Source organism: Aricia agestis, chromosome Z (genome assembly GCF_905147365.1).
Source record: "Aricia agestis chromosome Z, ilAriAges1.1, whole genome shotgun sequence".
NCBI lineage: Eukaryota > Metazoa > Arthropoda > Insecta > Lepidoptera > Lycaenidae > Aricia > Aricia agestis.
The window spans coordinates 4,276,676-4,293,127 of record NC_056428.1 but is presented as its reverse complement, the minus strand read 5'-3'; the positions used below and the strand labels follow the sequence as shown (position 1 = coordinate 4,293,127).

At 39.8% G+C, this 16,452-nt stretch overlaps 1 protein-coding gene across 1 annotated transcript; it reads right to left on the bottom strand.

Moving 5' to 3' along the window:
• Positions 1-292: 292 nt before the first annotated feature.
• Positions 293-9,552, bottom strand: LOC121738387 (opsin-3-like). Its single transcript, XM_042130399.1, has 8 exons — positions 9,413-9,552; positions 7,656-7,847; positions 5,201-5,416; positions 4,529-4,659; positions 3,236-3,375; positions 2,375-2,568; positions 1,241-1,342; positions 293-655 (listed from the first exon to the last, which is right to left on the bottom strand). Exons 1-8 carry the CDS (start codon positions 9,460-9,462, stop codon positions 550-552), a joined length of 1,131 nt encoding a protein of 376 aa, XP_041986333.1. The 5' UTR covers positions 9,463-9,552; the 3' UTR covers positions 293-549.
• Between the last annotated feature and the right edge of the window lie 6,900 nt (positions 9,553-16,452).

Genomic DNA, 16,452 nt, shown 5'->3' with positions numbered 1-16,452 from the left:
CTTTAAAAATTGATTGAGAAAAAACTGGCCAATGAATTTCAAAATTATTTAATTTATATTCTTAAAATACCCTATTTTAACGAAAAAATATAAAAAGTACATGTGATTTTTTTTGGACAATGCCCATTCTCAAAGTGTCGTCAACAACGAGGTATTTTTCCATAAATTAAAGGTCAACTTCAGAGCACCATCCAGTGTAGCATTTAAATTAGTTAAGCCTCAATTTATTGTATAAGACGAAAATTAAACGAAAAGCCATATAAAGAAAATGATAAATAATAAAACATATTGATACTCATCAAAATTATATTAAGAGTTTGTTTACAAAGTCTCAGATTTTTTTGTTATTTTCTCAAATTTGCTCGAAGTAAAAATAAAAAAGTCAAAATCTCGTCATCATCTCCGTGAGCGAGGGCAGATCGTTCCGTGGTCGCGCCTCAGTCGTTTTCAATATATCAATTTTTTTTTCTTTTTTTTTCTTTTTTTTACATGCTCATAATAAAATATAGACTATGGTCCGTTGTGTGTGTCCGTCTTCGTTAGTGGTAATTACGCTTCCTGGGGGACCTGCGAGGTCGCTGTGCTGGACTGGGAGACCGTGTCGGGGCTGGGCTCTTTCACACCCAGCCAGGACACGCGCTTCTCTAGCTCAGCCCTGGAACAAGAAATGTGAGGATTTAAGGAGCTATTAGTAATAAAACAAAAAAACATTTAATATCTAACGATTGAACAATGAACATTTTTGTCCGGTGTTGTAAGATGGGTTGTGTTTTGATAGTGTAATCCAGCTTGAAAGGTTGTATTAAATTTTTCTTTAAGTCTTTTTTCATGTTGGGCCATAGTGTACATAATCATGATTGCGAAGTACACAGAATCCGCCGATAGAGAGAAATCATAAACGAACATGTTCCTAATCGCATTGGTCAATAATGGGCCAACAATAGGATGAGGAGGGGGAAACACACGTACAGATCTTGCAATCTACGAGCACGCGGCGCCCTTAGTTGTGTGAGTGACCACTGACCATATCTATGCACGCGTACATGGCTCGCTCGCTACTGACTGCTCCGTCAGGTCCGCACACTAACGAAAATGTCTATGTATGTAATGTTACATTAACAACTACAAATAAAGGCTACGCGCGCTCGTAGTTTGCAAGAACTATAACAGTAATCAATTACATTTTTAATTGTGCCTTATCTTGATTTAATAATATTTTGAATTAATATTATTATATTACCTGTATCTAGGATGGTTAATCGCGTATACCCAGGGATCTATGCATGATACGATCTTCGCCGCGACCGCCGGTACCATGGTAGCCACTGGTGTTAAAATTCCCCTAAGAAAAACAAACAGAATATGGATAAACAAGGTGGGTACTAACTGCTTTTCTACCCTGTTGTCTGGTTATGATAACTTAAGTGGCAAAGATAGGTACAGAGCACAATTAGGTCATACAGACAAGTCCTTTAAACTTATTAGGCTCATCTACTATATAAATATCTACTATATTATCTTTAGATCACGGACCGTTCTTTCTACCCCGATCTTTACTTAAGCTCTGGTTTCCTCCAAAAACGGCGTCCTCATGCAGCGGCCGCAATACCGCGGCAAATGACGTCACTAGAACGTTGCCCATTTAAGCAATATGGCGTGGTTTCCTAGAGAACGGTGTCAATTACCGTTTTCTAGAAAACCGCGTCATACCGCCCACATAGACAACGTCTTGGAGGAAACCAGGAGCTTTTACCTAACCTAAAGTTCAGAACACAATATCTCTTGTATAGACAAGACGTCAAAACTTATTATGCTCTGAACTTTTATTATAAACTACTGGATCTTTAGGAACGCTCTCTTGACGTAGCCCTTAACGCTGGTAACGAAACTAAATGAGAATAATTTAGGGTGTATTTGAGTATCAGTGTATAGAGTGCATTGTAAAAGTAGCAGCGCTGAAAGAGTAACTTTTTTCTAAATTTACATAGGCTATCCATGACGCCAGGGCGCTAGCCTATACAAAACACTAAAAATTTTGCTCTTTCAGCGCTGCTACTTTAACATTGAATTCCATATAAAGGACACATAATATTAAATAACATATCGATTTCCAATGAGCTTCCCATCTCAACACAATGAATAGACAGGGTAAGCTGCAATACCTCCGTTTTTTCTATCCCGTTCTCTGCTTAAGATAACTTAAAAAAAGCAGGCTTAGCATAGTCACCAGAGAAACAGTTTTCTTTCTACGGAAGAATAGAAAATTGTCAGATTAACAAAGGTAATCCACCCTTTTGTCACAAAAATTTGTCAGTATGTCCATTCTCTCCCGTTTCTATTGTTATGCTAAGCCATGGGCCTTTATTCCACTCACTTGTCTCCAAAAGCTCCGGTCATAGTTACAAAGGCGTAAGGCGTCCAGGAGCACACGAAGAGGAAGAATATGGTGAAGGCGACCTTGGCGATGCGGATCTCCACGCTAGTTCCGGCATCGTCCTTGTTCGAGGCCAGGGATTTCACGTTCATCTTCTTGGCCTGTTCTCGCAGCATCCTCTCGTGCGCTCGGACCTTGTAGGAAAGTCATGGGATTAAAAATGTAGCAGCTACTCTGCTGAAACCGAAATCGACTAATGTCAAACGTATGTTTTAGAAGTGTCTACTGTCCAAATGCAATTTTATTGTGTTCTAATTAATTGTAACCGTACACTTAGCTGCAATGAAAATTATGATACTTTTCCCGGATAATAATTTTTATCCGAATTCGACTGTCGCATTTATAATACAACATTTAAGGTGACGCCGCGTTGAAGTAAAAGACCGTATTGGATATGTTTGCAAAAAATGGAAAGGGCGTAAGCGACAAAAAGGTTTTTGTCGCGTAGTTTAAAAACCATAGATATATTTCATATAAGCTATGGGCAAATTATAGTGTATACTTGAATTAATCTATGTACAAATTTTGGAAGCTTAAATCACTCTCCTCTGTTGGCATAATTAGAATCCCTTTTTCTGTCCTTTTTCTGTGTTATGAAAGTTGACCAATCGTGTTATGCTATGGGTAATTCAAAGACACACATGATGAATACTGACAATGAACTTTAATTTCTTAGCTTTAGTCATTGCTGAGAAAAATCGATATCGCTACAAACGCCTTAACTAACAGCAATTTCCACTAATACGTACATATTTTTTACTTTACAGATGCAATGTCAATTTATTTAATTTCAAAACTTACGGCGTTGAAGAGTTTAGAGTAGAAGAAGCAGAGGAATGTCATGGGCGTGACGTAGCTCCAGAGGAAGATGCACATCACGAACACCTTCGTGTCCGTGTCCTCCGTCAGGTAGTCGAACGAGCACGTCGTCAGGAAACCCTCTGTGGATAGAGGAAGAGGAAGTTTGAGTGGATTGGAAAACCTGCCGAAAGCTAGGTTATCCAATCCAGGTCAAAATCATAAGCCTCTTTCTGCTTTGCCGTTGTCGGGTAATGAATAATGATATCTGTCTCCGAGCCGGCATGGCAGAGCCTCCGTAAAATCTCTAGATAAAGACTCTTATCATTATATATCTAGACATAGCTATAATTGCGCCTTCACAGAATTATAAATTTTGCCTTTACAGAATTGTAACTTTTATTTTAAAATAATATTTTTATCTCACTTTCTTTGGTAAAAAAGTGGCCGTGCGAGTTTCTTACGCCGGTTCTTCTCGCTGGGTTAGTTTAGTTCTCGAATCGGTGGTAGGCACCAGTAGTATCAACATTCTGAAAACATTTTCTTAAAACCAATTCAGAAATAAAACAATTTTTATTAATTATTCTACTATTCATGATTTCCTTAAAATCTCTTGTGTTTCCCGTCCTCCCCCAAAATTTCAGGCTGGGACCTGAACCGCCTTAAATTTTCATTCTTAGTAATGATTGTTATAGAAGCAACATACATGAATTCAAATTTGTGACGCATAATTTCAATTTAGTCGCCATCGTACAACCTCGTGACATACAGCCAGACAGACCAATTTTAGTATTTTAGTAATTGGCCAACCCGTTTTTTCCATTAGTGTACGGAACCCCTAAAAAAGAACGCGTAAGTAAATAATTATTTTCACGCCAAATTGATTAATAAGGCCAAACCAATCAAACACTACGTTATGAACCTAATTGGATTGTATCACGTAGTTACGGCAAATCATTAGTAATCTGACACCAAATAATCAACACCTAAAATGATGTGTTAATTTGTGTTAATATAATAATTGGGCATACGCTTATGAGGTGTTAATGCTAAGCTCCTAAAATATTATAATCACCTTAGGAATATGGCGGTTTGATTCATGTTTAAGTATATTTTCGGTTGTTTTGGTTTTATTACTTCTAGTTTTCTAGTTTTGTCTAGGTATCAGGTACAAGTTACACGTTACCAGATGGATTAGTTACTAATGGAATGTAATTAGTATCCATACGAGTATTAAGATCAACCATTCTCTCGGTTTGTTTCTCCTAAAAAGAGAATCTATTTGAGACTTCTCACCTGGTATGAATCGTCCCCAGACCCGGAAAAACGGCAGAAAGGTGAAAGGCAGCGTCCAGATCCACGTGAACACGATCAGGATCATCGCCTGCACGTTCGTGATACGTCCGTCCAAAGGACTCGATATGGTCCTAAACAAAGTGGTGCAAATCAATAATGGGCGCAATGAGGACATGAAATGATTATGGCCTAAGATCCAGCGACTGTCAGATTTTCGTCATTTTATAAAAGCTGTTGAACCCTATAAAGGTAAGAATGACCAGCAACTATGGAGTTTTGGTCGTGGTAATTTTAGGAGGTATCTAGTTCTGAAGGTCTATCTGACCTTCGATAAAGCTCATTTTTTTTTCTTTTTCTATAAGCGACATACCCATCATCCACATAATATGCTAAGGTAAAATTAGATCCTTATCTATGTACTTACTTATATATCTATCAAAAGTTAATCGCGTTCTGCATAGCTCCTGAATGCCGCATATTATATATTATATCGCAGTTGAGGTGGGTAGCCTGCTGTTTTGGGAGAAGTCAACAGTGAAGAACCAAAATATGGATCTTTTTTGGCGTTTGTCGACAGCATCAATAAGCAGCTTGGGTATACTGCTTATATAGATTTATGGATGCAGATGCTACGGTGCAGTTATATCAACCTTCAATATACTCAGTACTTACTTGTATCTATCAAAAGCTATGATCGCGTTCTGCATAGCTCCTCCTATGCCGGACATCGCGCCAAACGCCGCGTATATATCACAGCTGAGTTGGTAGCCCAGCATGGTCTGGTAGAAGGAGTTGACTATCAGCATCGGCATCTCAAACATCATGAGAGTGTCGAATATCGCCAGGTTTATGACGAAGAAGTTGCTTGGACTCCGCAACGATTTTGATCTGAAAAGATAGAAAGTTGTAAGTTATAGTCATAATATTGTAATGAGACGTGGAAATTGGTTATGTTTTGTAAGTTTGGTGCCTCGGTTTGGACGATAAAAACAGGTAGTACGTCTACCTTTGAAATAGTGTTTATAATCCAACTGCCAAAATTGTACGAAGTGTTTATATACAAGTGTACTGATATGTTATTTATTGAAATCTAATGAGCGTTTAGACATTACACTGTACTAATAATAATAATAATAGCTCCCACACCGGTTTCGGTGACGGTAGCCGGTTTCATTGAAACCAGGCCAGCTACGCAGGAGTAATTTTATAGTGCCCAAGTGTGTGCGCAGTACACAAGAGCACTCTCTATTCCTTTTACTCTCATAACCCAGTGGGACGGCAGACCGACACGACCGGCGAAAGATCAGGCGCAGGACCGACTTTTTACATCTCTCATCTTACTTGTCAGACAATCAGGTGATCAGCCTGCATTGTCCTAACCAAACTTGGAAATAACATGTTTCCAACGCGGGAATCGAACCCACGACCTCCGAGTCAATAGCCGCGCTCTGTACCACCAGACCACGGAGGCGTTACAGTATTAACATTACTACCAATGATATTGTATGAAAAACAAGAGTCACGGAATTTCATAGAAATGGACGTTTAACTTTAATTGCATCTTCTCTCACGATAAAACAACGATCATAGCACCGTTCAAACAAAGATAAAGATAAAATGTTAAGCGTTTATAATCCGATTACGCAAATTTGGCTAAGTAACCGAGATAATAAGAATCTATTGATATAATACTCATTAAAAACGGATTAGCATTTTTTTGATTGCTAAAATCATTATCCCATAGGCTTTGCCGTACTCGGTAGAAAATTATTAAATAATAAATCGCATTTTCTTCGCCATTATTTTGTACGTGGTGTAAAACATGAGAAACATGTTTCTTATTGTGTGTGTACGTGTGTGTAAATATGTACTATCAGAGAAGTTGATTCCTAGGCAGACCTACTTCGTTTGGTCGGCTTATATCAATTCAATATTAATCGTGATCTGTCTCCTGGGTTTGGCATAATGCGACCAAAATATTATTACTTAGGTCCGCCGTCTGCCTTTTTTTATTTATAATTAAATAGGGATTTTTATCCGAAGATATGTCAATCCCATTATACCCTTTACTTAAATTTACACTTATATTTAAATTTACACTGTATAGTCGATATTGGCAAAAATACGGAAAAACTAATAGGCTTATTCGGAAGTTGGCTCAGAAAGAATGTACTGCACGAGCCCCATCGCATAAAGGTTAAAATTATTTTTTTCAAAAAGAGACAATCTTTGGGCCCGATACTTGGCACATTCCATCAACAAGTGTTGAACGACTTGACCACAAGTTGCCATCTGCCTTGGAATCGACTTCTCTGATAGTACATAAATATGCACGTAACGTTATTTATTTTTATTTACGAGTATGTCAAGAAGGTGTACTTAACGCCTGGACTTCACCTCTTTATATAATCTTTTACGCAGTCTTCTGTCGCCCATGAACTAAGACATTCTTTAACACCTTGCCAAGGCGCAGTAATAGCCATTTAAGCCTTTAACAGTTTACTAGATGTTGGTTGATATTTATACATAGCCCTTCCGTGTAGGTTTTGTTTTACAAATCTGATTTTTTATACGCTTTTCTATTTTTATTAGGGTTTTTTACAATTTATAATGGCGTTGTAAGTGTATTTTGTTTCGACTATTTGGCCAACAAGGGTATATAATTATTATATTTGTTGTATACAGCATACAAAATATACATACGTAGCACGCATTCAAGAATAATTATTCGTTGTATACGTGCGTAGCATACCGTAGCGTAGCATCGCTAAGAAATGCTACAAAGAATGTTGTGTGCTACGAACAATTACTTTGCTATGGACGGAATACTAAAAACTACGTGGTTTCAACTAGCTTTTTTCTTTTTCTAGCTTAAGCTGTTCGACTGCTGCGCAAAGGCCGAAGGTCTTCCATTGTGCTCGCTCCCGCGCCACCGGCCCCCTGCTGGCCAGCCTCACGGCGGCGGCGTCCATCTTCCGGTGTCCACTCTGTTGAGAGCCCACCGGTCGGAATACATGTGGCTTACCTATCCCGCCCAATCCCACTTCAGCTTTGCCGCCTTCACTAATTATTACGTTCTTGATTCCAATTTTCACATTTTATCGAGAAGTTTGACAAATATACTTACGTGCTAAAAATCCAGATAACTATTCCGTTCCCCAAACAGGAACAGAACATGAGTATGGTGTATATGAATGCCAGTCCGTAGTGCCACCACTTGCTGACAGCCGGGTAGGCGCGCCAGTGGTCGTGGACGAAGTACTGGTATTCCTCCGGCACGTTCCAGCCGAGCATGTGCTCCTCCGCTTCGTCTGATACCCTGGTAACAAATATTAATGTTAGGGACGTTTTTTTTATAAAATAAGGGGGCAAACGAGCAAACGGATCACCCTAGAAAAGCAACTACCGTCGCCCATGGACACTCGCAACATTAGAGGTGTAGGTGCGTTGCGTGCGTTGTATTCTTTTAAGTGAGAGATAGATACAAGGTACGGCTGCACTCATAGACATTTAATCACTACTTAACTTTTATTTAATGATGAGTTTGAAAGAAAATTCATCGACCTTATGTTAATATACCTATTCATTAAATTTGAGTTACGTAATCGGTAAAAATCTCTGAGTTCGACATTAAGAGAGATAATACAAAACTCCTTTTTGCATAAGTTACACCAAGTACCATGTATGTATAAGTACGTTAAAGTTACACAAAGTTTTGTCCTTATCTGTCCAAATATTTTTTATCATACAAGGAAACTATACAACAACTATACTAATAAACAATTAAAAAAAAAAATAAGGTATAAAAATATTTTAAAAACTTTTTAATCAACATAATACACGATGCATTCAAGGTCTTTTCAGCTTTTATATCGAAATCTGTATCTATTTTTTCAGTAGATAAGCCCCTGACATATTTCTATTCTAGACTATTGGACCCATCGACCTAGTTTAGAGATTTATGCGAGATTTAAAGATAAAAAACTAGTTAAATATAAGTTACTTTACAAAGATGATAAATATGACTTTTGTTACTCGATCTTCGATTCCTTAAGAAGTGAATTGGTAATTGGAGTTGAAGATGTAAGTAAATGTTGATATTTTAGTTTATTCAACTGCATTTAATTAAAAAGTTACTTTTTTCATAATATTAATTTTTGACCCAAATTTGTTTTTATGAAATAACGGGGCAAACGAACAAACGGGTCACCTGATGGAAAGCAACTTCCGTCGCCCATGGACACTCGCATCATCAGAAGAGCTGCAGGTGCGTTGCCAGCCTTTTAAGAGGGAATAGGGTAATAGGGTAGGGAAGGGTAAGGAAGGGAATAGGGGAGAGTTGGGAAGGAAATAGGGGAGGGTAGTGAAGGGAAAAGGGTAAGGATTGGGCCTCCGGCAAACTCACTCACGGCGAAACACAGCGCAAGGGCTGTTTCACGCCGGTTTTCTGTGAGTCCGTGGTATTTCTCCGGTCGAGCCAGCCCATTTGTGCCGAAGCATGGCTCTCCCACGGTATAGGTATATAATAAATATTCTCAGACCTGTACGTTACAGCAATTTAGATTAAATACCCATCATGAATCACAATGCCACTGCAAGCAATAGGAAATCACTATGTAGGTGAATGTTTTCTAGCAAGTAAAATAAATTTATTCTGTGAAGTATGTTGGCTCCTATTTTCTAAACGTTTTTTTAATAACAAGTTTTGGTTAAAATTAGTACTTATTTAAAAATCAAATATCTTTTCTCTTAGTTACTTTAATTAATCTACAAAAATATGACAAAAAAAAAAAAAAAAAAAACTTTTAAAAACGTGTATCTAACGCCTTTACCACAAAAATCTACATAAAACACACAACAAAAAGCACACAAAAGTATACAAACATCTTAAGTGCGGCCACAGGGCCGAAGTCGTCGGTCAGGTTGAACGCCATAGTCACTGTATATACATTTATATTTAAAAAATAAAAACGAAGTGAGTAGTCCGACACACGTCGCTTCTCACTTGCCAGAGCGGAGGGCGTACACACCTTTATATCGTTCTTTGCGTGCCACTTAATTCTTTAATTTAATAAAGCCAGCCAACTCAATCGGTGATCGTTTAATTTGATTGTTTTTTAGGGTACCGTAATTACAATAAGCCGTATGTATTACCGATAGTACTGAAGTGAACACCAGCAAAGGCAAAAAAAAAAAATTGCATTCGCAGTCTTTGATCTGTGACCAGTTGAGTTTTACGTATTCACAAAAAAAAACAAAGAAAAAAACGTCGTTAGCCATTTTTTCTTTGAAAAAATATTCGTAGCACCTTCGTAGCACTTGCTACAAGAGTACGTTCGTTAGAATTATATTCAGCTCCTCAAATGCGATATAATATTACTTTTGATAGTTAAAATGTACTTATTTCGTTTAGTGCTTAGTTTGTGCTTAAAGAAAAAGATTCTATCTCACTTTTTTTTTTTCAGAAAATAATTATTTTGATGTCATTTACCATTTTATAGACTTATCTAAGCGAATGTTAAGTCAGCGATAAAATTTTGATGATTTTTTTTCATTTTGATGGTTTTATTTCATGATGCTCATCTGCTATTGAAGAAACGCACCCGCGGTGTGGCGCCCGTACGCAATTGCGGTGAGCTGGGAAGTATTATGAATCGTCAAGTATTAAAATATAATCGGCTTATACATTTTTAATGCACATAATATTTAAATCTTGTAATTGTGCACACAATGTGAAGCGAACAATTTATAATAATAGCATAACAATTTATCTTAGGGTGTTAGGTTTTTTTCGTTACGGAATTTCTTGATTCGGTCGCCGCGCTGAAAGCCCGCTATTAAAGTTATGCAATATAAGATTATTTCATTTCGACGGATCGGCGCCGCCTACTACCAGAATATGATTACAATTTGTAACAAAATTGCGAGATGTTTTATGGAGTTTTGGCAATCATCGCGATTATCACATAAACTAGATGTAGCCGACAACTTTGTTATACCCAAATTTGTTTATCGCATGGCAACCGTACATTTTTCTAGGATAAAAACTCTTATTTTCTGTACTCAAAGTCTATATTATCTTCTTAAAATAGCTTTACGAGGTAAGAGTCGGGAGAGAAACAAATATACTAGTAAAGGTTCACCGATTTTCAATTTTTTTTCACCATAATATCTTTTCTTTTTATTGCAAACAAGAAAAAAATGTTTGGAAGCAATTGTTGTTCAGTCACACGTATTAAGTAGAACTTGATACCGAATACTTCCTCTAATTGGATCAATTAATAACATTATTTTCTGTGTGTGTGACCACTCTGTCTGATATTTGTATTAGTGTACACTAATACAAATATCAGACAGAGTGGTCACGCGTTGAAGCATTTGCGTTGGAGCAGTCAGTGTGTGACTGAGGAGCAATTCTGACACATTCAGAACTCCTCCTGTGTGAGTATATAGAGATACTCACACGGGAGGCATTCTACAACATAATACAACACAAAGAACACTAAACCCTTGACCGCTCTCTGTCTGAGATATCCCAGGCAATTTCCCATAGTTGCATCTTGCAATGCAGTTTCTAATTGTTATTGGTTTGCCAAATAAAAGTCTGAAATTATAATATCGTTTTTATCTTTCATCAAAAGTTTGTATTTGAACTCCTTTAACAGTGATGCCAGATTGGGGGGAATCCCCCCAAATTTGGGGTTTTTTTTAGGTGATGGGGGGAAAATTGGGGGAACAATTTTTTGGGGGGATTGTTGGAGGAAAAAGTTTGGGAACAGACGGCGAAATCTAAGTACTATGGTTCCGTTTTCACCCTTTGGTTACGACTTACGGAACCATAAAAATGATCAAGGAGCTCGCGAAGATGCTGATTCTGTAAAGATTGGACGCTATTGCAGAAATAGTGTACATTCATCGTATCCATTTGTGAAATTCCCATTTATAATGAACAAAAATTTTCTTTTATAATTTGTGGGGGGATTTTTCTTGAAATCTCGAATTTTGGGGGGATTTCGGGGAAGACTTGGGGAGAAACCGAGTTGGCCGTCTGGCAACACTGTCCTTTAATAATAATAAATTAATATTTACACAATCCCTATTTGATTCATCTTCTTTGATTTTAAGTGACAAAACCTTGTTTAAGATTTCCGCTGTATAAATATTTTTATAAGTATAATATAAAATAGATTTAACACTTGCATATCTGATACTAGGTTGATAATAAGGTGTAAGACAAATATAGTACCTATATCGTTATCAGCTGTGCAAGCAGAGAAGATTTGAATCTGGTCCGAGACAAAGTCAAAGTCCGAGAAGGTCTAACGGTACAGGAACCAAAACCGAACAACCCGTTGGTCTGCATCCGTAATGTCTTGCATTCACACTCGAATAAGGAGATCGAAGACCTCTTAATTGCGCAGAATAAACATCTTCTAAAGGACATCGACCTTTCAAGGGAAACAGTCACAGTAAGATACAGAAAGCGAGCACGCAATCCTCATGAATCACACCCGGTCATAGAACTTTCCCCTAAACTTTATGGTCGGTTTATGCAGGTGGAAAAAGTCCATCTGGGCTTCGGGCGCAGCACCATCGTGGATCAATCACCGTTGGTTCAGTGCACACGATGCCTGGGATATGGCCATACAAAGACCCTCTGCAAAGCAGAGGAATCCGCTTGCGGGTACTGCAGCGGTAATCATTCCGGACGCGAATGCCCGGAGAAAAACAAGGGCAAACCACCCACATGCATAAATTGCAAAAATGTGAAAAAGGGAGGAGAAGACCTGACACACACTGCATTCAGCGAAGAATGCCAGGAGCGACAAAAGTGGGACAGGATAGCAAGGTCGCGAGTATCTTACTGCTAAGGGCAACGAAGAGGAAAATGGGTCAAAATATTCTAATAGAAAAGATGGGCAGAAAAATTCGCTCAATATCATCCAGGCGAACCTCCAACGCTCCAAACTGGCAACAGCCGAACTGTTTAAGGCGGCACAGGAAAAAGAAACCTCAATTGCACTTGTCCAAGAACCATACGTTGGGAATACAGGTGTAATGAAGGATCACCCAGGCACGCAAATAATCCAGTGCACCTTGAATCGCCAAAAGCCGGTGAAGGCCGCAATAATTATCTTCGGTGACTTTGTGGAAATCACCCACGACTCTCAATTGGTTACCGAAAATATTGCAGCCATCACAATTAAAGCTGGAAACACCAGAATAGGAGTGCTGTCCATCTACTTAGAGCCTGATCAAAACATCGACCCATATTTACAACAAATAAAAGACATCTGCCCAAAACTGCTCACACAAAACATCATAATAGGAGGAGACGTCAACGCTTGGAGTCAATGGTGGGGAAGCAGAATAGAAAACCGCCGGGGACAAGAATACAGTGCATTTCTGAACGAGATGGACTTCCAAATCCTTAATACCGGGAAAACGCCGACATTTGAAACCTATAGAGGTGGCATGCTGTACGAAAGCGTAGTAGACGTGACCGTTTGTAGTCCGCCACTTCTTGAAAGGATAAGTGACTGGAAAGTTGACAGAAGTTTAACTTCCTCTGACCATAATGCTATAGCTTTCAAGATACGGCTCGATAAAGAGCTAGAACCAATTAAGCTAACGTCGACCCGAATCTATAATACCAAGAAAGCACGTTGGTCAGAATTTAGAACCCAGCTTAAGGACACATTGTTCCAAAAATCTATCACACCCCAAACAGTGTCGGAAATAAGTAACCCACAAGATTTGGAAGAGATCATAGCTATCTACATCAGTACCATCCACGATGTATGCGAAAGCACCATCCCAAGACTAAACAGAAAAAAACACAAAACAACACCACCCTGGTGGTCACCTACCCTAGAAGAGCTAAAAAAGGAAACTCTAAGAAAAAAGAGAAGAATTCGAAACGCTGCACCGAGCCGAAGGTCCTTTGTAATTGAGGATTATCTCAAAACAAAGGACGAGTACAACAGGGCAGCAGCAAATGCAGCCACAGAAAGTTGGAAAGAATTCTGCTCAACCCAAGACCGCGAGAGCATGTGGGATGGGATCTACAGAGTACTGAGGGGAACAGCGAAAAGGCAAGAACCGACGCTGCTTAGGGACAGCGTAGGAAATACGCTCAACCCACAGCAATCAGCGGACCTTCTCGCAAGCACATTTTACCCTGAGGACTCTGTCGAAACCGACCAAGAACACCATAAAAGGCTCAGAAACATCATGGTCAAGTCAGATCCGGAGAAAATTGAAGGCCTGTCTGACGACGATCCACCTTTCACGATGCCGGAGCTGGAATTGATCCTGCAAGGACAAAATCCAAAGAAAGCTCCAGGTCAGGATGGATTAACGGCAGACATATGCACAGCTGCTATAAAAAGTGATGGGAAGCTGTTCCTGGCAATAGCTAATAAATGCCTAGACTTAAAATACTTCCCAGAACAATGGAAAGCAGCCCATGTATGCATACTCCGGAAGCCAGGCAAAGAGGACTACACCCATCCCAAGTCCTACAGACCAATCGGCCTGCTCTCGGTACTGGGTAAAATCATAGAGAAACTCTTCGTCACCAGATTACAATGGCGTCTCCTACCTACACTACATAAAAACCAGTATGGTTTCACACCCCAACGCGGAACCGAGGACGCCCTTTACGACCTAGTGGAACACATCAAAGCAGAAGTAAAAGCTAAAAAGATAGTGCTGATGATTTCACTGGACATAGAGGGTGCCTTCGATAATGCGTGGTGGCCAGCTCTAAATGTTCAACTAATAAAAAAGGGTTGCCCTAAAAACATCTACGGCCTTATTAGGTCGTACCTTCAAAACAGAAAGATCAGAGTGAATTATGCTGGAGCAACGAGCGAGAGAGGGACAACGAAAGGCTGTGTACAAGGTTCAATAGCAGGCCCGACGTTCTGGAACCTCATACTCGACTCGCTGCTGCAAACTCTTGCAAGAATGGGCATACATGTACAGGCCTTTGCGGATGATGTGGTGCTGGTTATCTCAGGTGATAACAGTCAAACCATTGAACAAATAGCTAACAACATCTTGGCAATTGTTTCGGAATGGGGGCTGGAAAACAAACTTCGTTTTGCACCGCAAAAGACCAACGCGATGTTAATAACAAATAAACGAAAATATGACACCCCCAACATTCACATGGCTGACGTTAGAATCCAATTAGTAAATGAGATCAAGCTATTGGGCCTAACTATAGACAACAAAATGACCTTCGCTGCGCACGTATCCAAAACCTGCAGGAAAGCAGCTGACATATACAAACAGCTGGCGTGTGCAGCGAGGATAAACTGGGGTTTAAACAAGGAGATAATCAGAACCATATATGTGTCAGTGGTCGAACCAATCGTGCTTTACGCAGCATGTGCGTGGGCCCCTGCGGTAGAAAAGTTGTATATAAAAAAACAACTGAATGCACTGCAAAGAGGTTTCGCCCAAAAAATCTGTAAGTCGTACCGTACGGTATCTCTGACCTCGGCACTAATCTTATCCGGCCTGTTGCCCCTAGACCTGAGAATCCAGGAAGCGGCAACCCTATTTAAAATAAAAAAAGGGTACTCACAAGAATACCTACCACCAAACAGGAAAGTGGAAGCTAAAGTGGGACCACTTCAAAACCCACATCCATCGCAACTCATCATAACTGAGTACGAATGCCTGGAAGACGTAAGCCCCACCGAGGAACACCAAATAACCGGCCCCCAAATATACACGGATGGAAGTAAAATAGAGGGGAAAACCGGAGCTGCTCTAACGTGGTGGAATAACGGCCGGGAAACCAGACACTCCACTTTCCACCTAGAACCGCACAATACAGTCTTCCAATCTGAGATCTATGCACTCTATAGAGCGATCCAATTGGCAAGGACATCAAAGGAAAGCTTAATTAACATCATGAGTGACTCCAGATCGTCACTAAACATGCTGAGAAATCCTTTGGTGACTCACCCACTTGCGATCGAAATGAAGAAAGACCTAAGAGCTATAACAGAGGAAGGCAGAAAAGTGCGGCTATTCTGGCTAAAAGCGCACGCGGGTACTCCAGGAAACGAAAGAGCGGATGAACTGGCAAAAAAGGCTGCACTTACCATAAACACGGCCTCAGATTACAACAGAGTGCCAATGTCCTATATACGGAGAAAAATAAGGGAGGGGACAACAGTTAAGTGGCAGGAAAGATACCAATCCTCCTCAACCGGATCGGTCACAAAAGTTTTTTTCCCCACTGTTAAAAAGGCGTGGGAAATACTAAGGCACGTTACAATAACGCCTACACACGTGCAAGCCATGACCGGTCATGGAGGATTCGCAGCATACTTGTATCGTTTCCACCTTAAAGACAGCCCCTCCTGCATTTGTGACCCCGTAAAGGACGAGACAATATTCCACCTGCTCATTGAATGCCCAAGGTTTGGTAGTAACAGGTCTGACTTAGAAATACAACTGGAAATGGAGCTAAGTCAGGCAACCCTCCCTACCATCATGGAGGAAAAAGCCACCAGAGAACCGTTGATGGTATTCATTAGCAAAGTTGTCTCCAGTGCAGCCACAGCAAATGGCTCAACGTTATACACAGGCCACAACAAATTAAACTATACACCAAGGCGAGTAATAACAAACACATCAACACAACACACACGAAATCAAACACAACGCACACGATCACAAACCCCAACGTCCACACAGACACACTTCACATCAACCCACAGGCCAGGAGAAATACATGCGCCAACACAATCACAGGCACACACAGAAATACAACGGGCAGTTTCAACCGAAATTGTAACACAGCCGACCCTAGAGCAAACCCAACAATTACTAGCCCGCGGACAAAACGGGGAACCGAAAATTAAACTAAGGCCGATCCCTCTCTTTATGTCTAATCCAAC

Bases quoted from the DNA above. Each gene is read 5' to 3' on its own strand.
- LOC121738387 (XM_042130399.1), bottom strand. From the start codon at position 9,462: ATGGCGTTCAACCTGACCGACGACTTCGGCCCTGTGGCCGCACTTAAG. The intron at 2,569-3,235 runs GTAAGTTTTGAA...CTTTCCTACAAG, and splicing joins ACTCTAAACTCTTCAACGCC to GTCCGAGCGCACGAGAGGAT. The intron at 656-1,240 runs GTAATATAATAA...TTCTTGTTCCAG, and splicing joins ATTAACCATCCTAGATACAG to GGCTGAGCTAGAGAAGCGCG.